Consider the following 27,844-nt stretch of genomic DNA (forward strand, 5'->3'; position numbering starts at 1 on the left):
TGATGTTTCTGGAATTCTGTTCTTTTGTTTTTTGTTGTTTTTTTTGTGATTAGGATATATACGAACAGTAGCGAAAAGTTTGTCCAAAAATGATACATGATAGCGCGCTGACTGGGGAGTTCCCAGTGCATCACAGCATTAGTTTTAGTTACTTCTTGGCATTCAGTCAGATATGTAATAACTGATCACAGCGTATGCACTACGGTAAATATTTGTCATTGCGCGTGCGCGAAGATGTGGAGTCATGAAGAGAAGGCTAGATTGATGTGTTTCAAAAATCTCCAACGAAGAGTATAGGAGTTTTCGCCACTGTTCGTGTATATATACTTATACTGTGATTAGGATAAAACTTTTGTTCGAATATTACTCTATAATAGACAGGATGTGTTTTTGTGAGCTCTTTATGCTTTTTCTTCAATACCGCCAACAAAGGTTTCTTTCTGGTTTTTGAAATCCTTGGTTCACACTGCTATGTCTTCAAGATAAAACGATTGTTTTGGTTTGATCCACCAAATTCTATATGTTTTTTGCTGTAACTGTATGTGTCGCAACGTTTCAACGGCTGGATCAAAATATTTCCACTGAGGCGTTAAAAAACGCATCCTTTATTTTGAATTGACTCCTTTTTTAACCCATATAATAGAAATAAATGAAAAAGTAATCATTAGGGGTCGTCTATTAAAATATGACTTAATATATGATTCAAAGAAAAATATAATCCTCGAGGCCTGGGAGGGGACATTTCCGGAGAAATGAACATAAGAAGATAAAAATCATGTAATTAAATAAGCATATCTATCATAGGCTAGGCCTTTCAATATATTTGTCTTGACTCATAGAGACGGATTTAGCCTATGCCTGTGCTGTATAAGTAATGTCCTACTAGTTTTTGCAATTCAACACCTGCATTGAACAATGCAGTGATTTTGTTACATCCGTTATTCGTAAGGGTTTTTGCGTTAAAAAATTACATAGGCATGAACTGAGTGTAACAGACAAAACTTTGCTTAGATCTTAAAAGACTATGAAACCGTATTGGCTAAACAGGTCGTACGAAAAAAATGAAGAAAAGACAAAGCCAAGAAGGATAATTTTGAACTAACAGCATTATTGATTTTACAGCAATTTTATTTGAAAATGCTTCAATGAAGAGAGAAAAATTTTAGAATAGTTTCGGAAAATGAATGGCTAAAATTCTAGTTAATTGACTTCTTGCTATCTCAGAAAGGGTTTAGGTTAGGAAAATGAAACTTTCAGGGATGAATCTACAGACTAAAGTATGTCCCGGGAAGGTATTTGAAGCAACTACCTCCACTCCTTCTCTCTCTAGAGGGCCCTGACCTTTGATGACCTTTAAAAATATGTGTTATAAAAGTGAAACCTTGCAAAATAGATCTTCTGCTTTATTGAAGTACAACAAAATTGTTTTCAGCTTCATAACTTTGCTCAATTCCATTTTATAAGGTTTTAAAGATATGCAAATACATTTCCTAAATTTTGAAAAAAAAACATTGATATGGCTCAAAATTCTACTTAAATAACAGGAATTACATTTTCAGAACTAAAGGCAGAGAAAAAGCAACTAGTAACTGAAAATTCAGGTAAAATGTTGTTTTGTCAAAATTTCAATAGACCTGTCATGTAGGAAAATTTCAGGGCCCTCAAGAGGGAGAAGGAGTGGAGGTGGGTACTTCAAAATACCTTCCCGGGACGTACTGTTGCCTGTGGACCCATCCCTGAAAGTTTCATTTTCCTAACCTAAACCCTTATTGAGATAGCAAGAAGTCAATTAACTAGAATTTTACCAATGAGTGCGGATAAAATGAAGAGGTAAGACTAAATAGTCAAGAAAAACTGGTATACCAATTCGTTTAGTTTTTTATTTTATTTATTTTACGTGGAAAAATTTGGTGAATGATTGATTTTTCCTCTATGCATTGAGAACTGTAAGGAACCCGGGTTCAAAATGCCCGTAAAAAAGGAATAGGTTTGAAACAGGGATCACCAAGCTAGTGCCTTTTAGTCCAGATTTTACTCAACATGTATGGAGATTAGGCTTTGAGGTAATAACGCACGAAAAACCGAAGAAAAAAAAAATGACAGTTACTTTGGTAACTGTAAAGACTATAGGAGCAGTGTAGATGTTAGAAGTAGAATAGCCAAGGCTCAGGGCCGCAGTTTAAAAAAAAATTAAAAGAATAGAAAGATAAGTCTAGAAACCAAGATTAGAATATTGGAAGCTACAGTGATGACAGTGGTCAAATATGGCTCTGAAGCATGGGCGCTCCGAAAAGCGGATGAAGATTTACTAGATGTTTTCCAGAGAAATTGCCTACGGATTGTTCTGGGAACCCGGCTGACTGACCGTATTTCAAACAGTAGGTTGTAAGAAAAGTGTGGTTCAATTCCGCTTTCTGAGGCTATAATGAAAGAAAGGTTGAGATGGCTAGGCCAGGTTCTGCGGATGAAGGATGACAGATTGCAGAAGATTGTCCTTTTCGGCCAACCGTCTGGGGCTAAACGCAAGACAGGTCGTCCGCGGTCGGGGTGGGAGAATGTCATAAAGAAGGATTTAAAAGAAATAGGACCTTTCTGGGAGGGTGTAAAGAGAGAGGCTTTGAATAGATTGAGATGGAGCAGGAGGCTGCGTTGCTGTGTTGGTCTCAGGTGGCTTGGTGCTGCGGTGAGTTGTTAGTAGTAGTAGTATTGAATCTATGGTAACAGCAAGTTACTACACCACCACGTTTATGTTGGAATGGAAATACGAAACTGCCATGTTTTAGTTATTCGCAGTTGTGATGGAAAAAAAATTACAGGGCTAAAAAAAAAGAAATTAGAATCGATACCCTGGTGACCTCAAAATTACATAAATTAATTGTCTATTTTTGGGCACCTGCTATGGGAACTCATTTGGATGTCCAATTTTCTGCTAATTATTGTATTCCAATAACTTATATATTTGCTTTTCTTTCTCTTTACTGTTATTTTAACCCCTTTTGAGTTTTGTATGATAAAAAAAACAGATGTTTTGTATGCTATACCAATCCGCCTTTACCCGACTCTCCTGAAAAGTTGATTTGGAGCTATCAATTCCTCAAAATTTCAAGATTTCTATTAATATTTCCGATTTTTTTTTCTTTTTTTAGCTTATGAACGCTCAAGAGTAGCTTGAAATTGTGACACCAAGGAGATTAACTTGTCTCAAAAGCATTTCTGGTGAGATATAGTCTAGAAAAACAGAGGTGGACTTAAGGAGCTTTATAGTAACAATATTTGATTTAAGAATATTTATTTAACATCCCTTGATGATCTTTGCCCGATGACGCAGGTGAGGTCACCCCTGAGAGGCATCGTTGCAGCCTTATGCACTGACCGGCGTGGGAAGGCCTTAGTAAGGTAGGAAGTCTATTTTCATGTTTAGATTCTAAACTTTAATGTTAGATTCATATTACGATGTCGCAAAACATTTCCACATAATTCAAAGACATTTTTAATACTGCTCATAATTCTGATTTCTTCTTTCAAGTCACGCTTATTTCAAGCTCGCTTGGCGGCTATCAACTCTTGCTTGAGTCCATTTCCTATTCATCATATTTTCTTTCATTTTAATTTGAAGCTATCCTTTTCCTTCAATGCAGGTTTCAATTCCATTTCTTTCATAGAAACATCTCAAGATAAAAATCCATCCCTAAAGACCATGCGCTGCTTATTTTGAGCTGTTTAATTTCTCCCCCTTCCATTTTTAACTACTGCGGGACTTCGATCCATTTTGAGCAAAGATAGAATTTTCTCTCTAACTCTTCATTCGCTCCCTGGAATTCGAACAGGGAACGTCACTCTGTCCTGATAAGGCAAGATAATTTGTTGCTAGTGTCGTCGCAAACTCAGTCTAGAAAAAGCTCATTCGTAATAAGGAGCTTGTGGAATGGAAAAAAGTTTTTCTCTTTCTGAAGTGAGTCGTTTTATTTTTCAGAAGCGAGTCATTTTTCTCAAGTTTTTATTTCATGGTTCATATTTTAGAAGAAAAAATAAATTACCTTTTAGTGGTCAATCAAATTAAAACTATTGTCTTGGCTTCATTTTTCTCTGTCTGGGCTCAACTGAGTTGTTCCCACCCGACTTTGGGTCATGCCCCACCCAGGCATTTCTAAAATCCTGATCCTCCTCTCATGATATTTAAATTTTGTTGTTAGAGGCTTTACATTTATTCACCTGGAAGCTTAAAAGTCTATTAACTTGTTTGTTTTTTTTCAGTTAGTCATCTAAGCAAACTTTATACTAAAGAAAAATATTGTCTATATAAAACATCTTTTTTATACAATAAATGACGTTTTTCCAAAGCTACTGTGTATCTTTTTTGCTCTTTAAATGCATACGAATATGACATTTTTCACATGAAAGGTGGTTTTTTTTTCAAAATAAAGGCTGTAAAGTATAGTCAGCCAAAGTGTGCATATCCTGCCCATGACCCACCAAAATGTTGCCATGTCCCACCGGTAGAGCCTGCACCCCAAGTTTGGGGTGCAGTTGGGGTCACGACCTTAACTTGAATGTCCACTGTGGAACTTCAAAACGTACGTCTCCAATTAACATACAACTCTTTAGTCATTAAGTATAAATACATTTTTAGAAGACAAATTAACTAGTTTTGTACTAGCAGGCCAAATAATAGGGGGGGGGGGGGTCCAGGCGCTAGGTTTTCTCAAGATGAAAATTTAGCTTAATTTTTTTTTACTATCTCAATATTTTTTATTGCAAGCTTCTTCATGACTAACTTTTTGCTAAATAGATAATTTGATCGTTCTGAATTCATCATTGGCGATTTTTACATTATATGCCTAGCTAAAAGATGAATACAGCATTTAATGCCTCCCTCCACACTCTTTTCAAAAATACGACTTGCCATCGTCATAAATGCACCGGACCTCCGAACCTCCCTCCCTTACTCTCACATCAGCTATACGACCAAAGGGACTAGATTTTCTTATTTCTCATAGGGTAAAGATGTACAAGGTGTGGGGGAATAGTTGAAAAAAAAACTAAAATAGGGGAATTAAACTGAAAGCAGCAGTAATCATGTGGGCACCTATGTAAACCTCGGGATTTTAGAGGGGTTTGAAGATGGGCAGGTAGCATAAGCCTGACCGCCCAGAAGTTCAATCATTTTTTGGTACCTATAAATCCACCTTCACCCTCCTCTAATAGCTCTAGTCTAAGTAGAAAAGTTTGATGATTTTTCGCTTTGCTCCATTTGGCATTATTAACCAACTGTTGATGAAAAATGAGCATCAAAACAATGCTACACCCCCCATAACCAGCTGATATTTGTATATAACCTTTTGTTACAATAGAATATCAAATATAGGTTTTTCTTCGCACTTGTTTCAAGCTCCCCCCTTAAAAATTTGCTGTTTTGTGATACTCTTACATAAAGAGTATCAAAGGTATACTGGTATCCTTTGGTACCAGAGATATCCTTGGTATCTTGAGGAGTTGGAGATAAAAGATTTGAGCTATTTATGAATATTGTTCTATAGGAAATATGAAGAGATTTTAATAAACTGAAGGATATTAACAGAATTTTAGGTATGTAATTTAAACAATTATGGGAAATTCATCTTTTTGCAGTTTTTCTCGCGCAAAGAATTTTGAACTTCACACAAGAAACTGTACTTTCCTCTTTTCTGCATCTAGAACTTCCACATATTAGGAGAACTAATCATTCGAATTATACTATTATGAAAAACAACGAAATTCTCTAAGAGCATTGGGTCACTGCCCGTCCTATACCACTAAACGACAAACTTGTGCGTGACAGGGTCTTGACAGGGTGGGGAGAGTAAAACCCTAATTACAAAAATTTTGCATGGTTGAACATTTTAACGCTCCTATGATGCTCCAGTGCTCCGCTAGAGCTGAAAAGGGAAAAAATAGGGACATAAGGGAGTTAAGCCCTTTTTCAAAATTTACGAAAATGTGTTTCAGTACTTAACCCTTAATGTTACGATAAACATAAATAGCATTTATGATTATTCCTGAATAAGGTTTAGATTTGAGTGACAATCTTTATTAACTAAGCAGTGCTTTGCCATTTTTTTTCATTTTCATTACGAAGTGGACTGGGAGGGGGAGTATTGAAGAGGGAAAGCATCTGGTTAAGGATCTTTTTATGGATATTTTAATGGAACACGACGCAATAAGTCCCGTTTTTTGGTGCTGTGTGGTGGGTCTCTTAAGATGGGTGTGTCAAGAAAATTTATGCTAAGCACATAGAGTAATCATTAACTTCCGAATGAGCTCTTGGACAGCTTTCTACAATGTTTAGGTACCCTGTGTTGGAAAAACAAGAAAACAAAAAAGTGACATATCAGCGTTTTAAACTCTTCTATGAAATTAAAAGAAAAAGTATTTTCGTAATTAACTTTTGCTGTTAAGATAAACATGAATAGTTGTCGTTATTCCAAATTTTAATGATTTGTTTTCTTTTGCAAGTTTTTTCAAAGAGATTTTAGTTTTTAATTACTAAGGGGGCTGGAAGGGGGAATTTAGACGGTAAGGATTTTTACATCTCCAGCTAAGAGTTTTCACCCGAGGAGATTATAATAAAGCTTTTTTTTATACTTTTTAGTACCAAGAAGTGGCATTGGTGTCATATGGCACTTCACAGTTTTACCTAACATATGACACAGTCATTTTTAAATTCTTGGTAAACCTCCCTGAGACACTAGGCAGGTGTGACTTGCTAAAAGATAACAAACAAGCATTGGTCCAATAAGAGAGGCACACCTACTCCCGCCGTTTACCCCTGCCATTTAACCAAACACTTGGAAAATTATAGGTTCTATGGATATTTTAGCTCTATGACTATCTACCTTAGTTCTACTGCCCTAGTAATGGACTGATAACAGATAGACATATCTATTAACAAATAAACTAACATCGTTTTTATACAATCATAATAAGGGGGGGGGAATTAATGCCAGGTTTGCTCCTCACTCAATTTGGACTATCTGCCTTGGCTTTCTTCTACAATTAGCCATGATTTGATCCCCACAACTATTCGATTTTAATTCAAAAATCGTTAACCAGACGAATTAAAAAAGGCACGTAGATATAATTAAGAGCTTTGAATTTCTTTATTAAACAACTATTTACGATGGTGCGTTAGCCTGCTAGTTTAGCTATACACCAGTCAATATGAAAATTACTGAGAGGAGTGGGAAGGGAGGTATGCAAGAGAGGGGGTGGGCGTGTCAACATCAAATTTAGATTTCTGACCAGGGAATTTATATAGGATTTATATCTTACTTTCGAGCCCTTCTTTCAAGGATTGGCACCAACGGGTTCCATAATTGGTTCTATATTACAGAGTAGGATGCTTCTAGGAACATTTGTGTAGGTTTTTTTTTTACATTTTTTTTTTAATTTAGGATGCCTTTAGGAATGTTTATGTAGTTAATCGCTACGCGTTAGCAAAATTTAAATTTTTCCCTATTGTAGTGATTTATATCTGTAATAGTTTATATTTTTGTTTATTATGTAAATAAATAGTCATAACAAGATAAAAAAAAGTATGATGGTATCAAGAAGTCGAATTCATAAATACATAGCCATCTAGATACAGAGATCAGCTTCCGCTTGAGCCATTAAATAGCTCTTTATGATGCACCAGTGGTCCACTAGCCATAAAGAAGAAGAAAAAGCAGAAACACAGGAAACACATTAGTTTTTCCATACAAAAAAAAAACAATTTCCTTGTTCTTCAAGATGGAGGAATGTAATTCTCCTTTAAAGGGTTTTCGACCACGGTGATACCAGCGGTGCATTTTTTCAAGAGATTCCAAGCTCTTTTTCGAAATTACCATAAATTAGTTTTCGCGGTATGCTTCTACTGTCAAAATTACCCAAAATAACAGTTAGTATTTCGCTTCAAATGGCAATTCTTTTCCATAGACAGTTGTTTTTTAACGCATATTTAAATTTTCGGTTACTATGGGCTATGGTTAGCTCTTTACTAGGTTGCAGCTATTGCTTGTAACCATGCTTTTCACTTCAGCTCACATGCTTTAGGCATCTGGCTGACAGACAAGCGAAAACTATCCTTGCACACCTTACGCACCTAATGTCTAAACAATTCTATAATTTCCGTGCCCTTCCTTTGAAAAATTAGATAAGGGTTATATCCTTCGACTATAGAAGATATGCACTACAACAGGTATGGCAGTTATTGCAAGTTGGGTAAACGCCAGTTCTAAACTTTACAAACCCCCGGACAACCCGACATCCTCGACGGAGGATGTCGATGCGGTAGCGAAATCGATGTTATGTAGATATGTGTAATCTTGTTCTCCGAATGCGAATTCAGAGTTCATGTCTAATTTAGATCAGATTTCTCTAAGGTCAACTTACGGTGGAAACACAGTTGACGATTTTCTCAAATCCCGGGCTTGAAAACTAACCACTTAAAGAATATGCTTTCGGCAATACAAGTTAGCTTATAGCTTGTTGGCGAGGTTGTATCCAGGGAGGGGGATAGGGGGTTTGAACCCCCTCCCCAAATTTCTGACTCCTAAAAACATCACCAAAAAGAATTTAAAAAAATTGACACATTTTTTAAAGAATTTTTCTAGCTCCCCCCTAAAAAATCTTGGATACGTTCTTGATTGCTGAGGAGAGTACTAAAAAGAAAGTTTCCTTCAATGCCTTCAGAAAGAATACTAAAAAGTTTTTTTTTTAATATAAAAGAGGAATACCGGTAAATTAGTCCTCTATAGGTCTTAGCGTCGTAAACAATTGTAAAGAAATATAACATATTAGGTGATGGAGGAATTTGCTTTTTAGGACCCCTCCCCTCTGTCAATAAGAAATTGGGGTTCGCTCATTCACATCTGATCTGCCAATCAGAAGCTATAACCCACAAGAGACTTAAACAGAGAATTACTTGGATCGTGGTTTTATCATCTGATTTGAGGTATTGACGCAATGAGGTAGGGCATGAGGCAAGAACATGGAGCAAAAAGTCATCCGCAGTTATGACACAGAGTGCTAACCTCCTTCGACTTGAACCCCAAATGACCTTTGTAAAATTGTAGAGTTCGGTGGAGAGGGAAGTAACTCTGATATTTATTGTTTAAATAACTGGCTAAATAATTAATTAATAATAAATAATTAAATAATAATTAAAGAACTGATTAGAAGAAGAATCAAGTTTGTTTATTACTTTTTTGAAAGACGTAAACTTTGCTGAACTCATTAAGTCTGTAATAAACAAGACCATCATCCCACGTGAACTAAATAAACATTATGATTCAACTCCTTTTTGGATTTTTCTCCTTGTCTGCTTTCTCTTCTATTTTTCTTTCATAAAGTAAAAAATCCTGAACTACTGTATCCAAAGGATATGCTTCAAATGAGTTTCACATGTTTCCATGGCCACGTTTTTTATTATTGGGCTTCCGTAAACTATTCAAATCCAAACTATCTTATAGATTTTAGGATATCAGATATGAAGCCTTTTTAATTAATTTCCACTGTGATTAAGAAATTAAGCAAATATAAACAATGAGTTCGGGGTGCTAGAATAGGTTTATAAGTTAATGTTAAGAAGACTAATTCACTATGGCTAGAAATAAGCGAAGGTAAAAAGGTGACACTGGGTAACGAAAAGAATGATTAGGTGGACAGCTTAACTTACCTTGGTTGCATTATTAGTAAAGACGGTGGGAGCAGTGAAGGTGGTAAAAGTAGATTAGCCAAGGCTCAGGGTGTTTTTTCAAAGTTAAAAAAGTTTGGAAGAATAGGAATATAAATCTGCAAAACAAGATTAAAATATTGGAAGGTACAGTGATGACAGTAACCGTGTTTTACTGTCAGTTTCAAACAGTAGCCTATACAAAAAGTGTGGTTCAATCCCGCTTTCTAGGGCTATAATGAGAGAAAGGTTGAGATAGATTGGGCACGTTCTGCGGATGACAGGTTGCCGAAGATCTTCCTTTTCGACCAACCATCTAGGGCTAAACGGAAAGCAGGTCGTCCACGGTTGGGGTGGGAGGATGTCATAAAGAAAGATTTAAAGAAAATAGGAACTTTCTGGGAGGGTGTAAAGAGGGGGACTTTGAATAGATTAGGACGGAGAAGGAGCGTGCGTAGCCGTGTTGGCCTCTGGCGGCCTGGTGCTGCGGTGAGTTGTTAGTAGTAGTAGTAAATATATACTTAAAGACTAACTGAAGACAGTTGAAATACTTTAACTGATCAACAGCAAGGGCGCAGGCAGAAAATTTTCCAGGGGGACTAGACGCCAAAATAGCAGTGGTGGCTGGGTGACAGTTTGGGTGGTTTAGGGCACCAAACTACAACTTTACTCCGAACAGGACGAATTTGCAATCAACTTAAAATTATGAGAAGCTAATTGATTTAAAGGTATCAATAACTATATTTCAGGCTTCCCAGTTGCAAAAGAAGTACTTCCAAACTGTGGTAGTACTGGATTCAAACAAGTTGATTCACTTTATTTGTTATAAAATTAGGCTACGTTTGGTGATCTGTAATTGCGTATCAGCTATAATGAAGGGGGGTGAGTCATTGTGCAGGTGGGGGTAGGGTAGATTCCTACAAAAGTGCATTATAATGGACAAACTGCTTACACTTCCTGAGGCTTCGGATAAATAAGTACATAGGTGGAAAAGGCAAGGCAGGTTATCATCAGCCCCGCCAGGAAATTTCTTTGGGGTGGCATATACTGCTAGGAGCTTAGTTTTCTTTTCCTATTTATATGAAGTACTTCAATGTATTTAAACGAATGTATGTAATGTATTTATCGATAAGAAAATTCTATTGTAGAGGTTGTGATGGCTTCAGTTATATAAAAGATCAAAAGTCTCGCAGAATTCCCATCCATAAAAACAATAATAATCCTTTTCATCCAACCAAAATTCTTAAGTGGTAATATTAACAGACTTTTCTCCAAACTTGAAATTGCAAATTTAAACGTAGGACGGTAGTAATGAATGTACAATTATTGATTTACTCATCTTAAAAGCAATTAACCAGGGATTAAAGGGACTGGTACCTCAAATTATATCTTGGTTAGGCCTGGGTATGATTTGGAAAACAATCAGAAATTAAATGAAAAAAAAGAGCTTTTCAACTGAAAGCAAGGAACAGATTTGGAACCTATTTGAACAGAATATTCTTTGTATGAAGGGGGCCGTCTGCTCCTTAGCTCCCTACTCTTTACTGTGAAGTTTGGCTTTTTAAGATTTTTCAAAGCACAAGAAAACTTTAGTTTAATGAATAAGGTTTTGGGAAGGGGGCAGTCCCCCTTACATACAGAGTAACATATATTTATTTTAAGTTTTAAACTTGCTCATTAATTTAGTTGAAAAACCTTTTCTATTTGTTTAATTACATTTCATGAAACTGTAAAGATTTATGAATACAATAGCGCAGAAAAAACTCAATACTTCAATGATCTCTATTTGGATTTTGATGGATAATCAAACAGTTCGTGGTAACGAACTGTAAGTAAGGAGTGATCCTGCTCAATAATAACCGAAACTCTAAAAAACGGAATTTTAATACCGAGAGATATATCAAACGAATTGGCTTATAATGCTGATTTAAAATATGCAAGTTTCATCAAGTTTAGTCTTACCCATCAAAAGCTACGAGTCTGATAAAAATTGTCTGATTTTCGAAAAAGGGGGACAGACCCCCTAGAAGTCACTTTAATGAAAAACATGTAATCGGATTCAGCGTGTCAAAGAACCCTACTGTTTAGGTTTCAAGCTCATATGTGTAAAAATCTGGAATTTTGTAATTTTTGCCAGAAGAAAGATCACGGATCCGTGTTTATTTGGGTTTTTTTCCGAGGGGTGACCGTATCGACCCAGTGGGCCTAGAACATCGGGAGATGGTTTATTCTAGTTCTAATGTCCTTTTTAAGTGATCAAAAAATTCCCCTCCCATATCATTTTTTCCCAAAATCGTCCGATCAAAATTTTGAGATAGCTTTTTTTCAGCATAGTTGAAAGGCCTAATAACTATGTCTTTGGACATAAAATGGCCCCCTAAAACCCCTGGAGAAAGGTTTTTAAGCTATAAAATTTGTCCATTGTTTTATTTTTTATTAGGAAATATGCATATATTTTCGGGCGGGAGGGGAGGATGAATTTTCCGCTGAGAGAATTTTCCATGGAGAGGGAAGTTTCCAGGGGTGAATTTTTCCGGGGTAATTTTACACTGGGTGAATATGCCAGAATTCCTATACGAAATTTCTTTATATGTATTGCTTTCTCTTTGCTAATTCAATTTTAAGCGTGGAGATGTTCAGGGTAATTGTCCGGGGTAAATCTTCACCAGAATTGAACTCTCCAGAGGATGTTTCTGTGGGAAGGGGGATTCTTCCGTGGAGATGGAGACAGGTATACTGACATTATTTAAAAGCGATCGAAAATTAAACAAAAAAAGAGTTTTTTCTACTGAAATTAAGGAGCAACATTAAAATTTAAAACGAAAAGAAATTATTACGTATATGAGGGGGTTACCTCCTCCTTAACACCTTGCTCTTTATATTAAAGTTTAAATTTTGTCCGAAGTCTTTAAAAACGACTCCTGAAACATAAGGGTTGCTTAATTAGGACAATAAAAAACTTTTTTTAAAGTTCCAAAAAACTGTAGCGTAAAGAGCGAAGTGTTGAGGAGGGGGCGAACCCCCTCGTATATGTAATAATTTCTGTCCATTTAAATTTGTAATGTTGCTCCTTATTTTCAGTTGAAAAAAAACCTGTTTTTTTTTCTTTATTTCATAAAGCTTAGAGACTAACATTTTTCTAAAGGCATTGGGAAAAGTATGTCAATTAAAGTAAAAGTGTATAAAAATGAAAAAAGTAAGTAATTGCAAAAAATACACAAAACAATAGTCTACCTACAAAAAATAAAATATAAACTCCCAGCATTCATCTTTGTTGAGTAATTCCGAAGCGTTTTACGTTTTTTTTTTTTTTTTTTTTTTTTTTTTTTTTTTTTTTTTTTTTTTTTTTTTTTTTTTTTTTAACAATATCAACAGTTTTGAACTTGGTTATCAAACACAAAAATATTTAATACCTGTGTGTAGAAAAAGTAATGCATTATCAAAGTAGTTTTTTCAAAGTAAAACACTAAAACTAAGATTAAGAAAATCGGATAAAAATTTTTATGTCAATATTTTTGATTTAATTTTGAATACCTAAAACCAATATATGACACCTTTTTACTTCATGACTGTAAAAGATTATATCTTTTTCAAAGTGACAACTAGATAAGTACAATCACTCCTGGAAAAAAAATGATACAAAAACGCATCCGTTCACGAGAAAAATACAGTGGCTTCATATATAAGCTCATGGGTACTCTTGCAATGCAAGCAAAAGTTGACGGCATATTTTTACCAAAATTGCCCCTTTTACCGAAATTGCCCCTTATTAAGTTGTTTTCCTTGTGTTTTCTATAATTATACGAACTTTCTTGTGTACTAATAACCGCACTAATTACTAATAAACAAATATATGCTTAGGATCACCATAAAAAGCTGATTTTTTTATTGAATGTCATCAATAGTTAGGCTCTTATACTTTCGTTACTGATAACGATCGTTATTTACTTACTATTCATTACTATGAAAAATTATAATTTTTTGTTGCTCCAACAAATCATACAGAAAAATGTTTGTGGAAAACTGGAAAGGGGTCACTCAGTCACAAATTATAACTTTTCCTTATCAATGGTCAAAATCTATTGGCAGGCAGCCAACAATGGGGCAACACACATTTTTCCATGGCTTTTTCCTTATTCTGCTGTCTTTCCTTTGGTTTCATTATAATTTCTTATAGTCCCAAGTTTCCGGGGGGATCATCAACCCCCTGTCAGCGCCCATGATGAACAGGGTAGACATTTCTGTAGACAATATTCCCTTGCTCTCCCAATGTTAACAACTAAAAAATATGTGCAAACACAAAAAAAAAAATCCTGAAAGTCAGCATAAATGGATCATAAGAAAAAGAGAACATGCTGAACCAGGTACGTTAGCAGAAAATTATTTCAGAGTGGGTGGGGTCAGGTTTCATAGAATTCCAAATAGAACGTTCCAATAGTGTCACCCGATTTTTATAATAAGTGTCATCCCATTTTTATAATGAGGGTACAAATTCATACACTCATATTTTACCTGGAGGAAGTATTGGTTTTTCTTTCTTTGGGTCAAAAAAGATTCTAAATTAGAAAACAAGGAGTGAATTATCTTACAAAACAATATATTACGGATAATAATAAAAACGTTTATCGTTTTTGCAGGGCTACAGTCTTGAGGCCTCCTGCGAACAATTTTAGTTAAACATAGAATTGAAGTTACAGATTACCTGTAATCTTATGTTTCTTTAAAAGGACGCGGTACCATAAACACATTTTTTTTTCTCAGCCTTCCTGTCTTGTCGGCGAAATAGCTCAAAGACAAAGAGTATATTAGTCAACTCTCCATGGGACTAGATTATCAAAATCAATCCAGTAATCTATGGTTTGGGTAGTAAGAAAGGCCCATATTTTCAAATTAATGTTTTAAAGCATTTTTTCTGTGCGAATGCATTGTACCTTGGCCGGAGAAGAAAAAGTACAAGAGAGGGGATTTTAATTTAAACTTGTAATTTTACCAATTGAGGAAACCTTTATACGAAAGGAGAAATTTCCGGTGGGTAAACCGTCTAGTGGGGAATTATCCTGGGAGAAGATACTGTAAACGTATAAGCAACTAAAAAACATTGAAAATCAAATTTGAGACTATTTTCTTTTAGTAGGGGAGGGTGAACTAGATATACATAAATAACTTAAAGAAATGTTCGTCCAAAATAAAATTTGACGCTGTGTTTTTCTTATCGTTTGCTCAAGACACTCGTTCTAAGAAACTGAATCATGTTTAACAAATAGACTGGGTGGGGGGGGAGGAGTTCACTATAGATCCACAAACAACTAAAATCAAAAGAAACTTTCAGTAATTCTGAACAAAACCTACCAAGGTCTTATCCCAACCTACATAGGAAAATGTCAATGTTAGGGACCACTGAAAATGTATATTTATACACAATACACAGCAACAATATACTTATGGGTAACCCCATTCATTTTTACCACTCGTGGCTTTTTTAATACGTGCAGTATGTAAACCTTAATTCTAAAATACGTTTTCTTTGAAGCCATGTATGCAGTTTTATTTATCTGTCCGGCTTGTTTAGAAATGCCATGTGGATTGCCATTTTATGTCTCACTCTTCCGTCCACAATTCCAGGTAATACTATAATTAGGCTTCCAGAAAAATTCTTTGAAAATTTCGTTGAAAATACAATTTGAAAGACTGTTTTTCTTGGGATTCCCCTGAACACTCTTCCGAATAAATTGAGTTAAGCTCGAAGAATGTACGGAGGGATTGCCACGACACTAGAAATTACATAAACAACCAAAATATATTTTCATTGCAAATTATATTTGAAAGTGTGTTTTTCTTGGATTTCTGCAGGATACTAGTCCTAGGAAACTGAATTATTTTCAAAGAATATAGAATTTGATAATAACACAATTTGAAAGACTCTTTTTCTTAGGATTCCCCTGGACATTCTTCCGAAGAAATTGAGTTATGCTCGAAGAAGGTACGGGGGATTGCCAGGACACTAAAAAGAATATAAACAACCGAAATAAATTTTCATCACAAATTATATTTGTAAGTGTTTTTATGGCACTTGGTATTAACCAAGTGACATATAGCAATCGCCAATTCTGTCGGTCTGTCTGTCTGTCGGTCCCGGTTTTGCTACTTTAGGCACTTCCAGGTAAGCTAGGACGATGAAATTTGGCAAGCGTATCAGGGACCGGACCAGATTAAATTAGAAATAGTCGTTTTCCCGATTTGACCATCTGGGGGTGGGAGTGGGGGGGGCCGGTTAATTCGCAAGAAATAGAAAAAATGAAGTATTTTTAACTTACGAGCGGGTGATTGGATCTTAATGAAATTTGATGTTTGGAATCATATTGTGTCTCAGAGCTCTTATTTTAAATCCCGACCGGATCTGATGACATTGGGGGGAGTTGGAGGGGGGAACCTAAAATCTTGGAAAACACTTAGAGTGGAGGGATCGGGATGAAACTTGATGGGAAAAATAAGCGTAAGTCCCAGATACATGATTGACATAATCGGAACTGATTCGCTCTCTTTGGGGTAGTTGGGGGGCAGTAATTCTTAAAAATTAGAAAAATTGAGGCATTTTCAACTTACGAACGGGTGATCGGATCTCAATGGAATTTGATGTCTAGAAGGGTATCGTGTCTTAGAGCTCTTATTTTAAATCCCGACCGGATCTGGTGACGGGGGCGGGGATTGGGAGGGGGAAACCTAAAACTTGAAAAACACTTAGAGTGGAGGGATCGGGATGAAACATGGTGGGAAAAATAAACACAAGTCCTAGATAGATGATTGACATAAACGGAACGGATCCGCTCTCTTTGGGGTAGTTGGGGGGTAGGGGGGGGGGGTTAATTCTGAAAAATTTTAAAAAGTGAGGTATTTTTAACTTACGAACGGTTAATTGGATCCCCATGAAATTTGATAATTAGAAGGATATCGTGTCTCAAAGCTCTTATTTTAAATCCTGACCGGATCTGGTGACATTGGGGGAAGTTTGGGGTGGGGAAACCTAAAATGATGGAAAACGCTTAGATTGGAAGGATTAGGATGAAACTTGGTTGGAAAAATAAGCAGAAGTCTTGCATACGTGATTTACATAATTGGAACGGATCCGCTCAATTGGGGGGGGGGTAATTCTGAAAAATAAGAAAAAATGACGTATTTTTAACTTACGAAGGAGTGATCGGATCTTCATGAAAGTTCATATTTAGAAGGACCTCGTAACTCAGATATCTTATTTTAAATCTCAACCGGATCAAGCGTAATTGGGGGAGGGAGCAGTTGGGGGACCGGAAATCTTAGAAAATACTTAAAGCGGTGAGATCAGGATGAAACTTGATGGGAAGAATAGAAACCTGTCTAAGATACGTGACTGACATAACTGGACCGGATCTGCTCTCTTTGGTGGAATTGGGGTGGGGGTAATTTTGAAAATTGAGGTATTTGTAACTTACGAAAGGGTGACCAGATCTTAATGAAATTTGATATTTAGAAGGATCTTGTGCTTTGAAGTTCTAATTTCAAATTCCAACCAGATCCTGTGACATTCGGGGGAGTTGGAGGAGGAAACCGGAATTCTTGGAAAACATGAAAATTGGGGTATTTTTATCTTACGAATAGATGATCGGATCGTAATGAAATTTGATTTTTAGAAGGAATTCATGTCTCAGAGCTTTTGAATTTAAAAAAAAGGGAATAGTTGTGGGAAAAGTCAAAGTCATTGGCCAATTGTAGAAAAAAGCCAAGACAGATTGTTCAATTAAGTGGGCAGCCCAGTCAAGGGTTAATTTTATCCCTTTGATTGCCGTTGTTACTGTCTACCCATTTATGTCATTTACCCCTTTCCATGCATGTGTGTCCCTTCACAAATGCCGAACTAGAGTCGTACCTGTTGGAGGTTCTCGCTGGGGAACACACGCAGGTTGACTACGGGTTGACTTACTTGAAAATTTTCCTCTCATGGCTATCACTCGACAATGCTGAACTAGAGTCAACCCTCTCATGCTAATTCACGGTGGGTTGGGTTCAACCTGTTGGAGGTTCTCTCTCAGGTTAATTCACGGTCGAGGAAGGGGGAAGCAGTATATTGACAAATTTGGCAATCTATTTACAACTGATTAGCCCCCGCCAAAGAAATGAATATGAATGGAAATAAGAGTCCAATTCAAGGCCTACAAGGGCCTCGTGCAATCTGCCTTGGCTCTTATGCAAGTGAACTTGCAATTATAAGCCAAGGGATTTGGGCCAGAAACAAAAAATTCAACTGTCTGTAATTGACTACAAAAAGTGGAGTAGACATGGGCTAGATGGGAACCCCATATGAGAATGAGTATATTGTTGGTAGGTGTGAAGCGGATGGTTACTACCACTTGAGCAATGGTCTAACCATTGACGGCTTTAAGGATTCGTGCTTGAAGCGGCAAACATAGGCTCAATGAAATACCCTATAAAGAGGAATATGGTGTTGGTATGTACCTATAGCAATGGCTTACCGCTAGAGCAAAACGGGTCTAACTAGCCTCGGCTTGAAGGTATCCGTACATTTAAGCGGTGAACATGGGCATAAGAAAGGACTATATTGTTGGTATATGTTTAGCAATTGATTGCCGCTAAGGATACAGTTTAACCATTCAATGGCTTTAAGCATCCGTACTCTAAGCGGCGGGCATAAGCAATTTCTACGACAATGACAGTTAAGAAATGTTATTTTAGACGCAGTATATAGTAATAACATACATATGTGCTAAGTGATTCATTTTCTGTTTGAGATTTATTTTTAGTACAACAGTTCATGGTAACAAATTGTAAAGCGGAAGGCGATTTCCTAGTATAATTTGAAAAAAAAGCTTTTTTCAATTGAAAAAAGGATCAATATTAAAACTTAAAATAAAAATAAATTATTCTGTATATGAGGGGGGCTGCCCATTCCTCAGCTCTCAGTCTCTACGTTAAAGCTATACTTTTTGTCCTGATTCCTTAGGAAAGACTCCGTAAGCACGAGGGTCATTGATTTTGAATAAGACGTATTTTTAAAGAGCTTCAACACTTTTTTCCTAAAGAGCAAGGGTGGATGAAGGGGCATCCCCCCCTCCTCGCTCTTAACTTTATATTTACCAAATGTAAACTCACGTACCAATTAATCTTACATTTACAGAACATGCAAAACTGTAAGTTCGTTTGCAAAGAACATACCGGAGTCAAGATTAACGTTCCAGCGCTGATTATTTTCATGTAATCCGGTATGAATAGGGATTGCAAATTGTATCAGCCTTTCAAAAATGCTTGAATCTGATCCCCAGTCACACGCCAAAAATCACGGTGGAGTCTTTGTGTATTAAATATCATATTTACAAATTTCATATGACTATTCGAAAAAAATGTTCCAATGATATAAATCACACTGGCATCAGCTTTAATCTAAATTTCAGAACGGCGAGGAGGTTTTAATGCTTCTTAATTTGAATCACAATAAAATTAAAACGGTTATACTTTATTAACCCCGAGATCATTATCTTAAAGGCTAGGATAGATCAAGGGGGCTAGGTGTCTGGAGGGTGAAAGCACAGAGGTGTCTGGAGGTATGGAATACCCCTAGCAAGGCGGGGGTTCGGAGGCTCTCTCAGGGAAAATTTTCAAAATATAAATGTTAAATGACACGTTTTTAGGCCGTTTTTACTCTTTATTAATGAGAGTTTAGAGGCAAAAAGATATGGTTTGACTCAAGAATATTGACTAAAAAAAATGAAAGGTTTTGAAGTCATTAGGATTTTTTGCATTAATATATCATATCTGACCCTTTGACCATAATAACTTGAATGTTGAAAGCTATTACCTTTTATTTCAAGCACAGATATATTTTTAATTATGATTTTACTATTTTTTTCAAAAGATTAATTTTTAAAAATAGATCTGTGTGTACATTTTTAGTTATTCTACTTTATAATAATTTCCTGTAATGCATTAATACATTACCTATTATTCCTTATTATAAAAGGTCTAAAGCAGAAGTATATATAAAGAAACTTTAATATTACGACTTTTTTTTTAATAGCACAATACTATGAATAAGTTACCGTATTCGATGACCCAGTTGGTTCCTGTTGGTTTCGACTGGCTAAAATGATGTAAGACATTATCTACATCGATTTGCTTTTCCTTATGAATATAAGCCAGTGCAGTCCCGTTCAATCGGTTTTCTGTCATGGTTGACCTGAGATAAGTTTTTATTCTTCTCAGTGAAGAAAAAATCCACTCGATCGAGGCAGTTATGACCGGTAACGTAGCGAATACCTGCAATAAAATTGCTACATTTGAAAAGACATCTCTTATTACACTTTGAAAAAGCAATTTCACAACTTTGTGGAAGATTCTTGGGGATTGCCGATTTCCAATGTTCCCGCCAAAGTCCCATCTCTGCGGATAACTCTAATGATGAAGCAGAATTGTCCCCATAGTATATATTGGCAGATTCCAACACCTCTTCTGTGATTAGAAAAGTTAGATGGAGTTAGTCCCTCCAGATGTGAAACTTCACTTACGAAACTAAATCTAATATTCAACTCAGAAACAAAGTGATCCAAAAATGGAATATGTATTGCCAAATTTTAATGCTGTTCTGCATGTTGACCTGGTAACTGGACATCAACTCTTTGAGTCTGTCGACTGCATGCTCGTGAAGTCTGTCGGCTGAGTCTGTCGGCTGCATGAAATTTTAATGCTGTTCTGCATGTTGACCTGGTAACTGGACATCAACTCTTTGAGTCTGTCGGCTGCATGCTCGTGAAGTCTGTCGGCTGAGTCTGTCGGCTGCATGAAATTTTAATGCTGTTCTGCATGTTGACCTGGTAACTGGACATCAACTCTTTGAGTCTGTCGGCTGCATGCTCGTGAAGTCTGTCGGCTGCATGAAATTTTAATGCTGTTCTGCATGTTGACCTGGTAACTGGACATCAACTCTTTAAGTCTGTCGGCTGCATCCTCGTGAAGTCTGTCGGCTGAGTCTGTCGGCTACATGAAATTTTAATGCTGTTCTGCATGTTGACCTGGTAACTGGACATCAACTCTTTGAGTCTGTCGGCTGCATGCTCGGGGTATTTCTTCTCCTAGTTGCAATGCTGTGGTTTGTGAAGATACAAATATTTTCTAGAAGTTAATGTCGACTTACGATCTCATTTGTTTGAATTTGCTTAGTATTGTAAATATATAACGAGTTTGTTATGAGTTTTTTACTGTTTTAAAAAGTAGAGTTAAGAGAAAGAGTCAAACTTTAGCGTAAAGAGCGGGGCGTTGATGAGGAAGCAGCGCCTTTCATATACGAAGTAATTTCTGTTCGTTTTAAGTATTAATGTCACTTCTTACTTTCCGTTAAAAATACTTGTTTTTTTATTTAATTTGTCAAAGGATTACAGATTTATAAGCTGTGGCAATTAACTCATCATGAAAATCAGGCGTGAAATTGCATAAGATTCAAAGTACCATTTTTTGTCATTTGTTGTCCCCTTATCTCGTGGTTGTTTTGTAACTAACTCGCTTTCTTACATAATTTTGTCATTTTCAGACACATATTTCAGATCTATTTTTGTGGTAAAAGGAAGATTTTGGATATTTGTTTATGTTTGTGTGCACGTTCGTGTGGGTATTGCATGAGCAGTAGTGGTGTCATTTGGGGGGAGGCAGGGAGGAATCTAAGAAAACTTAGAGGACGTCCTTCGTGCCTGAAAGGTTTCACATTTGTCCATAACATCAATGAACCATTACTAAACGTTAAACAGCCTATAAAGACGCATGTGTAGTTGCTTGTCTCTTTTTTCCCCTTTGGACCTTTTGAATATGGGTTGGATAATCAAGTCATGTCAAGTTGACTATGGCCACCGACAGAGGCACTATTTGGGTCGAGTCTTGGGGTGGACAAGAATTTCATCTGCCCCCTGTCGATGATTCCCTCCGTGTCGTGTAATGAAAAATGCGGGTTTTCGCAATACATAGGTCGAATCTTCTAAGTAAAAATACATTTTCAGCATCCGTCTGTTGCTTGGAAATGTATTGTAACTGAATGTGGAACTCAGCCACACTGACCTCTAAGATTAATTATAACAATGAAGATTACAATCAAAGAGGGTAAGTGAAACTTAAACTGAAAATAGAAAATTCAAACAAACTACATGCTGCCCTTCCTTAGTGAGAAACTTTCTTATTTAAGTTAGCAATACATGGGTGAAAGCATCTTCGTTATTATGCTTAGGGTTGTAACCAAAATCTCATTTTCCTTCAGCAAAAATCTTCTAGATCAAATATATTTACAATTAAGAAAAACATAACAAGAACAAAAAATACTACAAGACTCAAGGTAACAAGGGGAGCCGCCGAGGTTTCATCTTTGCAAAATCGTCAACAAACTGGTTGTAATCAAAACTTTCCACTAAATCCTTCTCTGTAAATATTACAAGGAGATGACTGAGGCAACCTACTATAGACCGCAGGTAGTTATTTTTACAATTTCTAGGCCAGAGAACAAATGTTCATTGCTAGCTGTTGTTGCAGGAAGTGTCGCAGCAATACGAAGTATTTTAATTACTTCTTAGTAAGCCACTGGTAATGCCTGAAGAGAGTCTACAACGTCAAGAAAGTTTTTGGGTTTTTTCACCTCAACAAGCAAGAAACGCTTGGCTATACAAGTTTGAGATTTGAGAAGAATTTCCTCGATATCCAGATCGCCGTAGAGCGCAGAGAAACACTTAAACAACTCTGTGTCCATAAACTTGGTTGATCTTAGATCCAAGGCTTCGAGTGTGCTCAGCAGTGGCAATTTATCAGTGAACCTTCTGTCAAATTCGGCTAGTGGACGGTCATAAGTTTCGGAGTACTCTCGTTTCATTTCATCTGCCAAAGTTGCAGTCCTATTTCCTTTTTCAATGGAGTTCTTTCCTAGCATTGAAGCTGTCAAAAATTATTTCAGATGCTTGTTGATCTTTTGAATTTTTCGAGGTCATACTTTCTAACCAACAGAAGAGAGTCCAGTCGCGGTTCATTCATAGCAGGGAATTCAATTTCAAGTTCTATCGCGAACTCTTCTGCCTTCTCAAAAAGTGATACGAATGAAGCGTCTGAAGATACGTCGGCGAGTTTGCTTCTTGTGGCCTGAATCAGGGTACGTGAACGGGAAATAACCAAGTCGACGGCCTGGAGCTGCTGACACAGCGAGTTCGTCACTCCGTCAGTCGACACACAAACATGACGTCACTCGACAGACACACACACACACACAGACAACTTATTTTTATATATATAGATATAATAGTATTAAATAATTAAATATTTATTCAAAATAATGTTAAATAATTAAATATTTATTCATTAGCACAAACATTAGGAATTCAATACAAAATATGTAGTATTCGGCGTAAAATTCTTATGACTTAGCTTGGGGGGGGGGTGATGTCAAGGTAGTTCGTTGATTGAGATATTTTTTCCTGATTTCTTGTATATGGACTTCTGTTTTATCAGGATAATGGTCTTAGAAAACGGTGTCCTTTCCTGGTGGCCTCCTAAAATGGAAGCATTATCTTGTCATCTAGATTACTTTATTGAATCTCTTGTGCACCGTATTAACATTAAGCATCGAGTTTTTAGATACCTTTAAATTTTTTTGAGCACCGAAGTTTTTGTTTACCTTGAAAGTAAAGTGAACTTGAAAACTACCTTGAAGTTTTTGTTTACCTTGACAGTAAAGTAAAAAGAGTAAAAGACGCTATATGAAAAAAAGAAAAACCTTAAAGAACCAATATCTGCCAAACTTAAGGGGTTGCTTAATACAAACAAAATTTACTTCACTGATTCGCTGGAAAACTATTTCGCAACTAACACTAACCTCTTTTTTCCTCTTTTCTTTTTTAATTTCTTTTCTCTTTATTAAACCTCTTACTTCCTCCTCGGTATCCCCACGTCGAGAAAAATACATAAAGAATGTGTAATATAAGAATTAGATTAAGTGATAAATTGAACAGACTGATTTTCTACTTCTTTCTCCTTCTTCAAGGCTGCTTTTAAGCTCCTGACATACTCATGATAACAAACAAATAAGGTGTTTAATCAACAAGACTAGTTCCAGTTCCAACTTTTGCCCGACCCAGTTTGCACAAGGATAATGACTTTATGCTAACTAATGCTAATGTCTCATTAATGTAAGCAGGTTAAGTAGGTTAATGGTGGGGAGTAATTTCAAAATAATTGAACAGAATGGATTATGTTAATAAAAAAGGACGGCGTTGGGCCCTTTTTGGTAGAAGCTTGGGTCCCCTGGAAAATTAGGGGGTGGACAAATGCCCACCCAAACCCCCCAAAAAATGGCGCCCCTGGCTGCCAGGCCTTGACAACTTTTTTAATTTTATCATAGGGGCTGGAGAACGACTTCTTGTAGATCATAACTGAATTACATTGCCATTTTACAGTTTATCCTTGTAAACATATTAAAGCTGTTGCACTGAATTATTAGCGATCCGCAACATCCCCAGAAGGGTTTCAAACGTCCTAAAGAGAATATCTCCCACTTTAAAAATGTTTGCTCTGCTTGTTCTGAACACTATGACTTCAACCCTTGGTTCATCTGGTTCAGCCCACTAGCCCAAAATCAAAACACGTTCCCTGCGAAAAGTGGGCTTTGAGTTAGGTGCATTTTAATGGTAATCAGTCCTACTATACTGATAAGTGATTTCGGCAAAATAACTGTCCTTTATGCACTATTATTTGTAAGGAAAAAGTAATATGGCATATTTCCCGGTGCGGCCTTACAAATTTGGAACTGAATTACTCTGCAGCATCTGTTTTATTCAGGGAGCGTATTTGTTTTTGTTTGCCCCTTGAAATATGGCACAGACTGCCATTTTCGGTCAACCATCTAGGGCAAGGCGAAAAACATGTTGTCCCCAAATTTTGTGGGAGGAGGTTATAAGGAAAGATCTAAGAGAAATTCCCAGGAGGGTTTAAAAATAGTGGAGCAACATCAAAGTGGTTATACAGTCAATGAAGCCAAAACATATTACTGTAAATTAATATGGCATAGTGTCCGGTGCGGCCTTGCAAATTTGGAACTGCATTACTTTGCAGTATCTGTTTTATTCAGGGAGCGTATTTGTTTTTGGATGCCATTCCCCATCTATCTTTAACATCCCTCTTCTAGGTTTGGCAATGTTCTGGTACTGGAATATATTTATAATAGCTGTATTATTTTTATTTCAGATATCAAACGTGTTGCCTGTAACACCGTCAAATAGTTTAGAAGAAATTGCCTTAGAGTCAAAACTGTCATACCCTCTTCTTCTTGAAACAGTTCTAGAGAAGCAAGAAGACATCGTCGCCATCAATCTTGTGAAAGAAGACGAAGTCATTTCTGTTAAGATTAATGCTTGTCTTGGCGTCTCCTGGAGTGGAATAAAAAAAGGTTCGAACCCGAGTGAAAATTTTAATGTCAACGGATTTCCGACTGAAGAGTACGTGCTTGAACTGCCATCGCTTGACGAGACGACGAACGTTCCTCGAGAGACTATTAAAATTGCTGGTTACGACGACGAAGATATTTTAAAGATCATATTTGAGGCTGGTGAAGAAGTATCTAATCTGCTGACCGTCATACATAAAATGCAAAATGTTGAAATTTTCATTGCTAAACACGACGAAGAGGCAAAAGGCCTTGGAGTTTTTACATTTGAAAAACATGCAGCTCTGGTCTATTTTCTTTATGTTAAAGAAAAGATGAGAGGTAAAGGGATAGCAAAATCCATTATTTACGAGGCTGGGAAACATGCCAAGAAAAAAGGTCTTTCGGAGATTCGTGCCTTTTCTGCACCAATGGGGGTCCCTGTCTTCCAGAGCCTTGGCTTTAAAAAAATAGCATTGTGGAAAGCCTATTTTCCTAATAAAAAAACGGATAAATTGGCTGGTTTTCTTTTCGGCTTAAATCCAATATTTGATTATCGAGGATATGTCGAACTTGAGTTGGAGTTAATGAAAAAATATGAAGGAATAGCAGGATTTTCGCTTTTCCACAGTGGTAAAATAGTCGCATTCAAATATCCATATATTGTCAAGCAGGCGTATGGTGTTCGTACTACGGAAGAAGTAAGTGCCGTCAAAAGTTTTATGGGCGATGAAGAGTTTAAACTCTTTTATGAGCCTGGTTTAGTACCTGAGTCACTGAAAAATGAGCCTAGTCTTTTAATTCGTGAAATGCGTTTGAAAATCTGTGATTTTGATTTTAGTGCCCATGTAAGTTGCAAGGAGGTAGTGTTAAAAATTGCAAAGACTTCAACTGATTTTGACTTAGTTGGTGATATATTTTTAAGTGTTTACAATATTCCAAAAGCTTGCTCAGTTGGACACTGTGAAGCCACAACGCATGCAGTGAAGTTACTCGCAACGATTGAGGATCAAGCAGTCGCTTGTGCTTTTCTTGAGCCAGTCAGTTCCCTATGCAAAATTAGCTACTTACAAGTGTCGCCTGATTTTCGTCGCAGGAATATAGCAACTGTAACAATGACTTTCGCAGTAGAAGTAGCCAAGAGTTTGGGCTGTTCTGAGTTATTTCTCAGGTCCATGCCCGATGCTGAGCCTTTGTATAGGAAATTAGGCTTTTCTTATGTAAAAGATTGGTATAGGATTATCGTTAATCCTCGGAAATAACGTCTTTCTAAAGAGAAAAAGAGAGATTATTTTCTTATAGTTTCTGTGAAAAAAGTAGGCTTTGAATTCATTGGTTTATGTCACTGAGGTAAGCCATATGTCAAAAACCAAGGCCAAGTATTCCCATATTTTTAAAAAACTTTTTGGTCCTCTTATTTTCTTGAGAGAAAAATTAAACCAGTTAAAGGAATGGAAAGTTAATTCCATTTAATTGGTTCTTCTGTGTGTAATTTTAAGCCAGTAAAAAGAATAAAAAGTTTTATAGTCGCAAAAATTTTTGAAAGTAATCTCTCTATTTCTTTATGGTCTTTATATGCTTCTCTTCTGACCATTTACCTTGGAATTAGGTAGAGTTAAGCAATGTTTATAATTTACTTTCGTCATTTCCTGAGCACTTTCAACCGACCTATAGAAAGTGTGATGACTGCATTTTGGTTTGATTGAAGACCAAAAATGCAACTTTGAAAAATGAAAGCGCTGAAAACCTTGAAAAATGAAAGCGCTGAAAAACTAAAAAATGAAAGTGCTGTTTTTCTTTTTTTTTAAAGTAGAATCCTGTTCATACCTACTAATGTCTTTCAAACCGTAATTTAATGTAGCGTCCAGAATTTTCAAGTTCCTAAAATCCGTTTTTTTCATAGAGGTGTTTTCTTTTTAACAAAATAGAAAACAGACATATTTGCTAGTTTTATACAATAGCCAAACTCGATTTTTCTCAATCCTTATCTCCGGACTTTTAATTTAGAATTCCTCCATCCAATTGAAAGTCGCTATCTATAATTTTATTTCAGGAGTTTTACTAACTCATGAGCTCCACAAAAAATTAATCCAAATTCAATAAATTGAATCAGCTACGAAAAGATCATCGGAATTCAATGATACCTATAATAATAGCATGGAAATTCTATCCACCCGTTCCAATTCCGCTTTTAATTAGAGGGACACTGCTTTTTTATTTTTGTTAGAGAGAAGCTATCTTCATACTGAGTATCAATGTCATCTAATGAAGTCATGAGTTTTGTATCCCTGTTAACTCACGAGCTTCTCTTCAAGAACAAAAAACCATCCAAAGCTAGTAAATTCACTTATCAGCTGTTTTAATGATGTCTTTAAATAGAATACCATTGTAATGCCCTTTCTCCTTAGATCAGTACATTTTTTATGTGCCTCAGTAGTATCTACAGCACTAGTATCTACTGTTTACTGCACTGTTTTGCTAATTTTTATTAGAACGGAGATTTTTTAATTTTTCACAAACATTATCTGATGTTCTTTTGTTAAAATACCAAGGGGGGAGATAGAATCTGACTGTCTGAACCGATTAAGCGAAGCCAAGCATGTAGTCTATCTTAAAAACTAGAAAGAGTCGAGAATTCAATTTTTTAATGAAAAAACCTTCATATGCAGTTTGGCAGTTTTTTTGTAGCAGAGGGTGCCAAATTAAAAAAAAATATGGATCAAATATTA

The 27,844-nt window shown here is 36.3% G+C and overlaps 1 protein-coding gene across 1 annotated transcript; it reads left to right on the forward strand.

Moving 5' to 3' along the window:
• The first annotated feature begins 3,814 nt into the window (after positions 1-3,814).
• Positions 3,815-27,844, forward strand: LOC136027326 (uncharacterized). Its single transcript, XM_065704455.1, has 2 exons — positions 3,815-3,952; positions 24,938-27,844. Exons 1-2 carry the CDS (start codon positions 3,926-3,928, stop codon positions 26,375-26,377), a joined length of 1,467 nt encoding a protein of 488 aa, XP_065560527.1. The 5' UTR covers positions 3,815-3,925; the 3' UTR covers positions 26,378-27,844.

The sequence above is a fragment of the Artemia franciscana genome, chromosome 5 (genome assembly GCF_032884065.1).
Source record: "Artemia franciscana chromosome 5, ASM3288406v1, whole genome shotgun sequence".
Classification (NCBI taxonomy): domain Eukaryota; kingdom Metazoa; phylum Arthropoda; class Branchiopoda; order Anostraca; family Artemiidae; genus Artemia; species Artemia franciscana.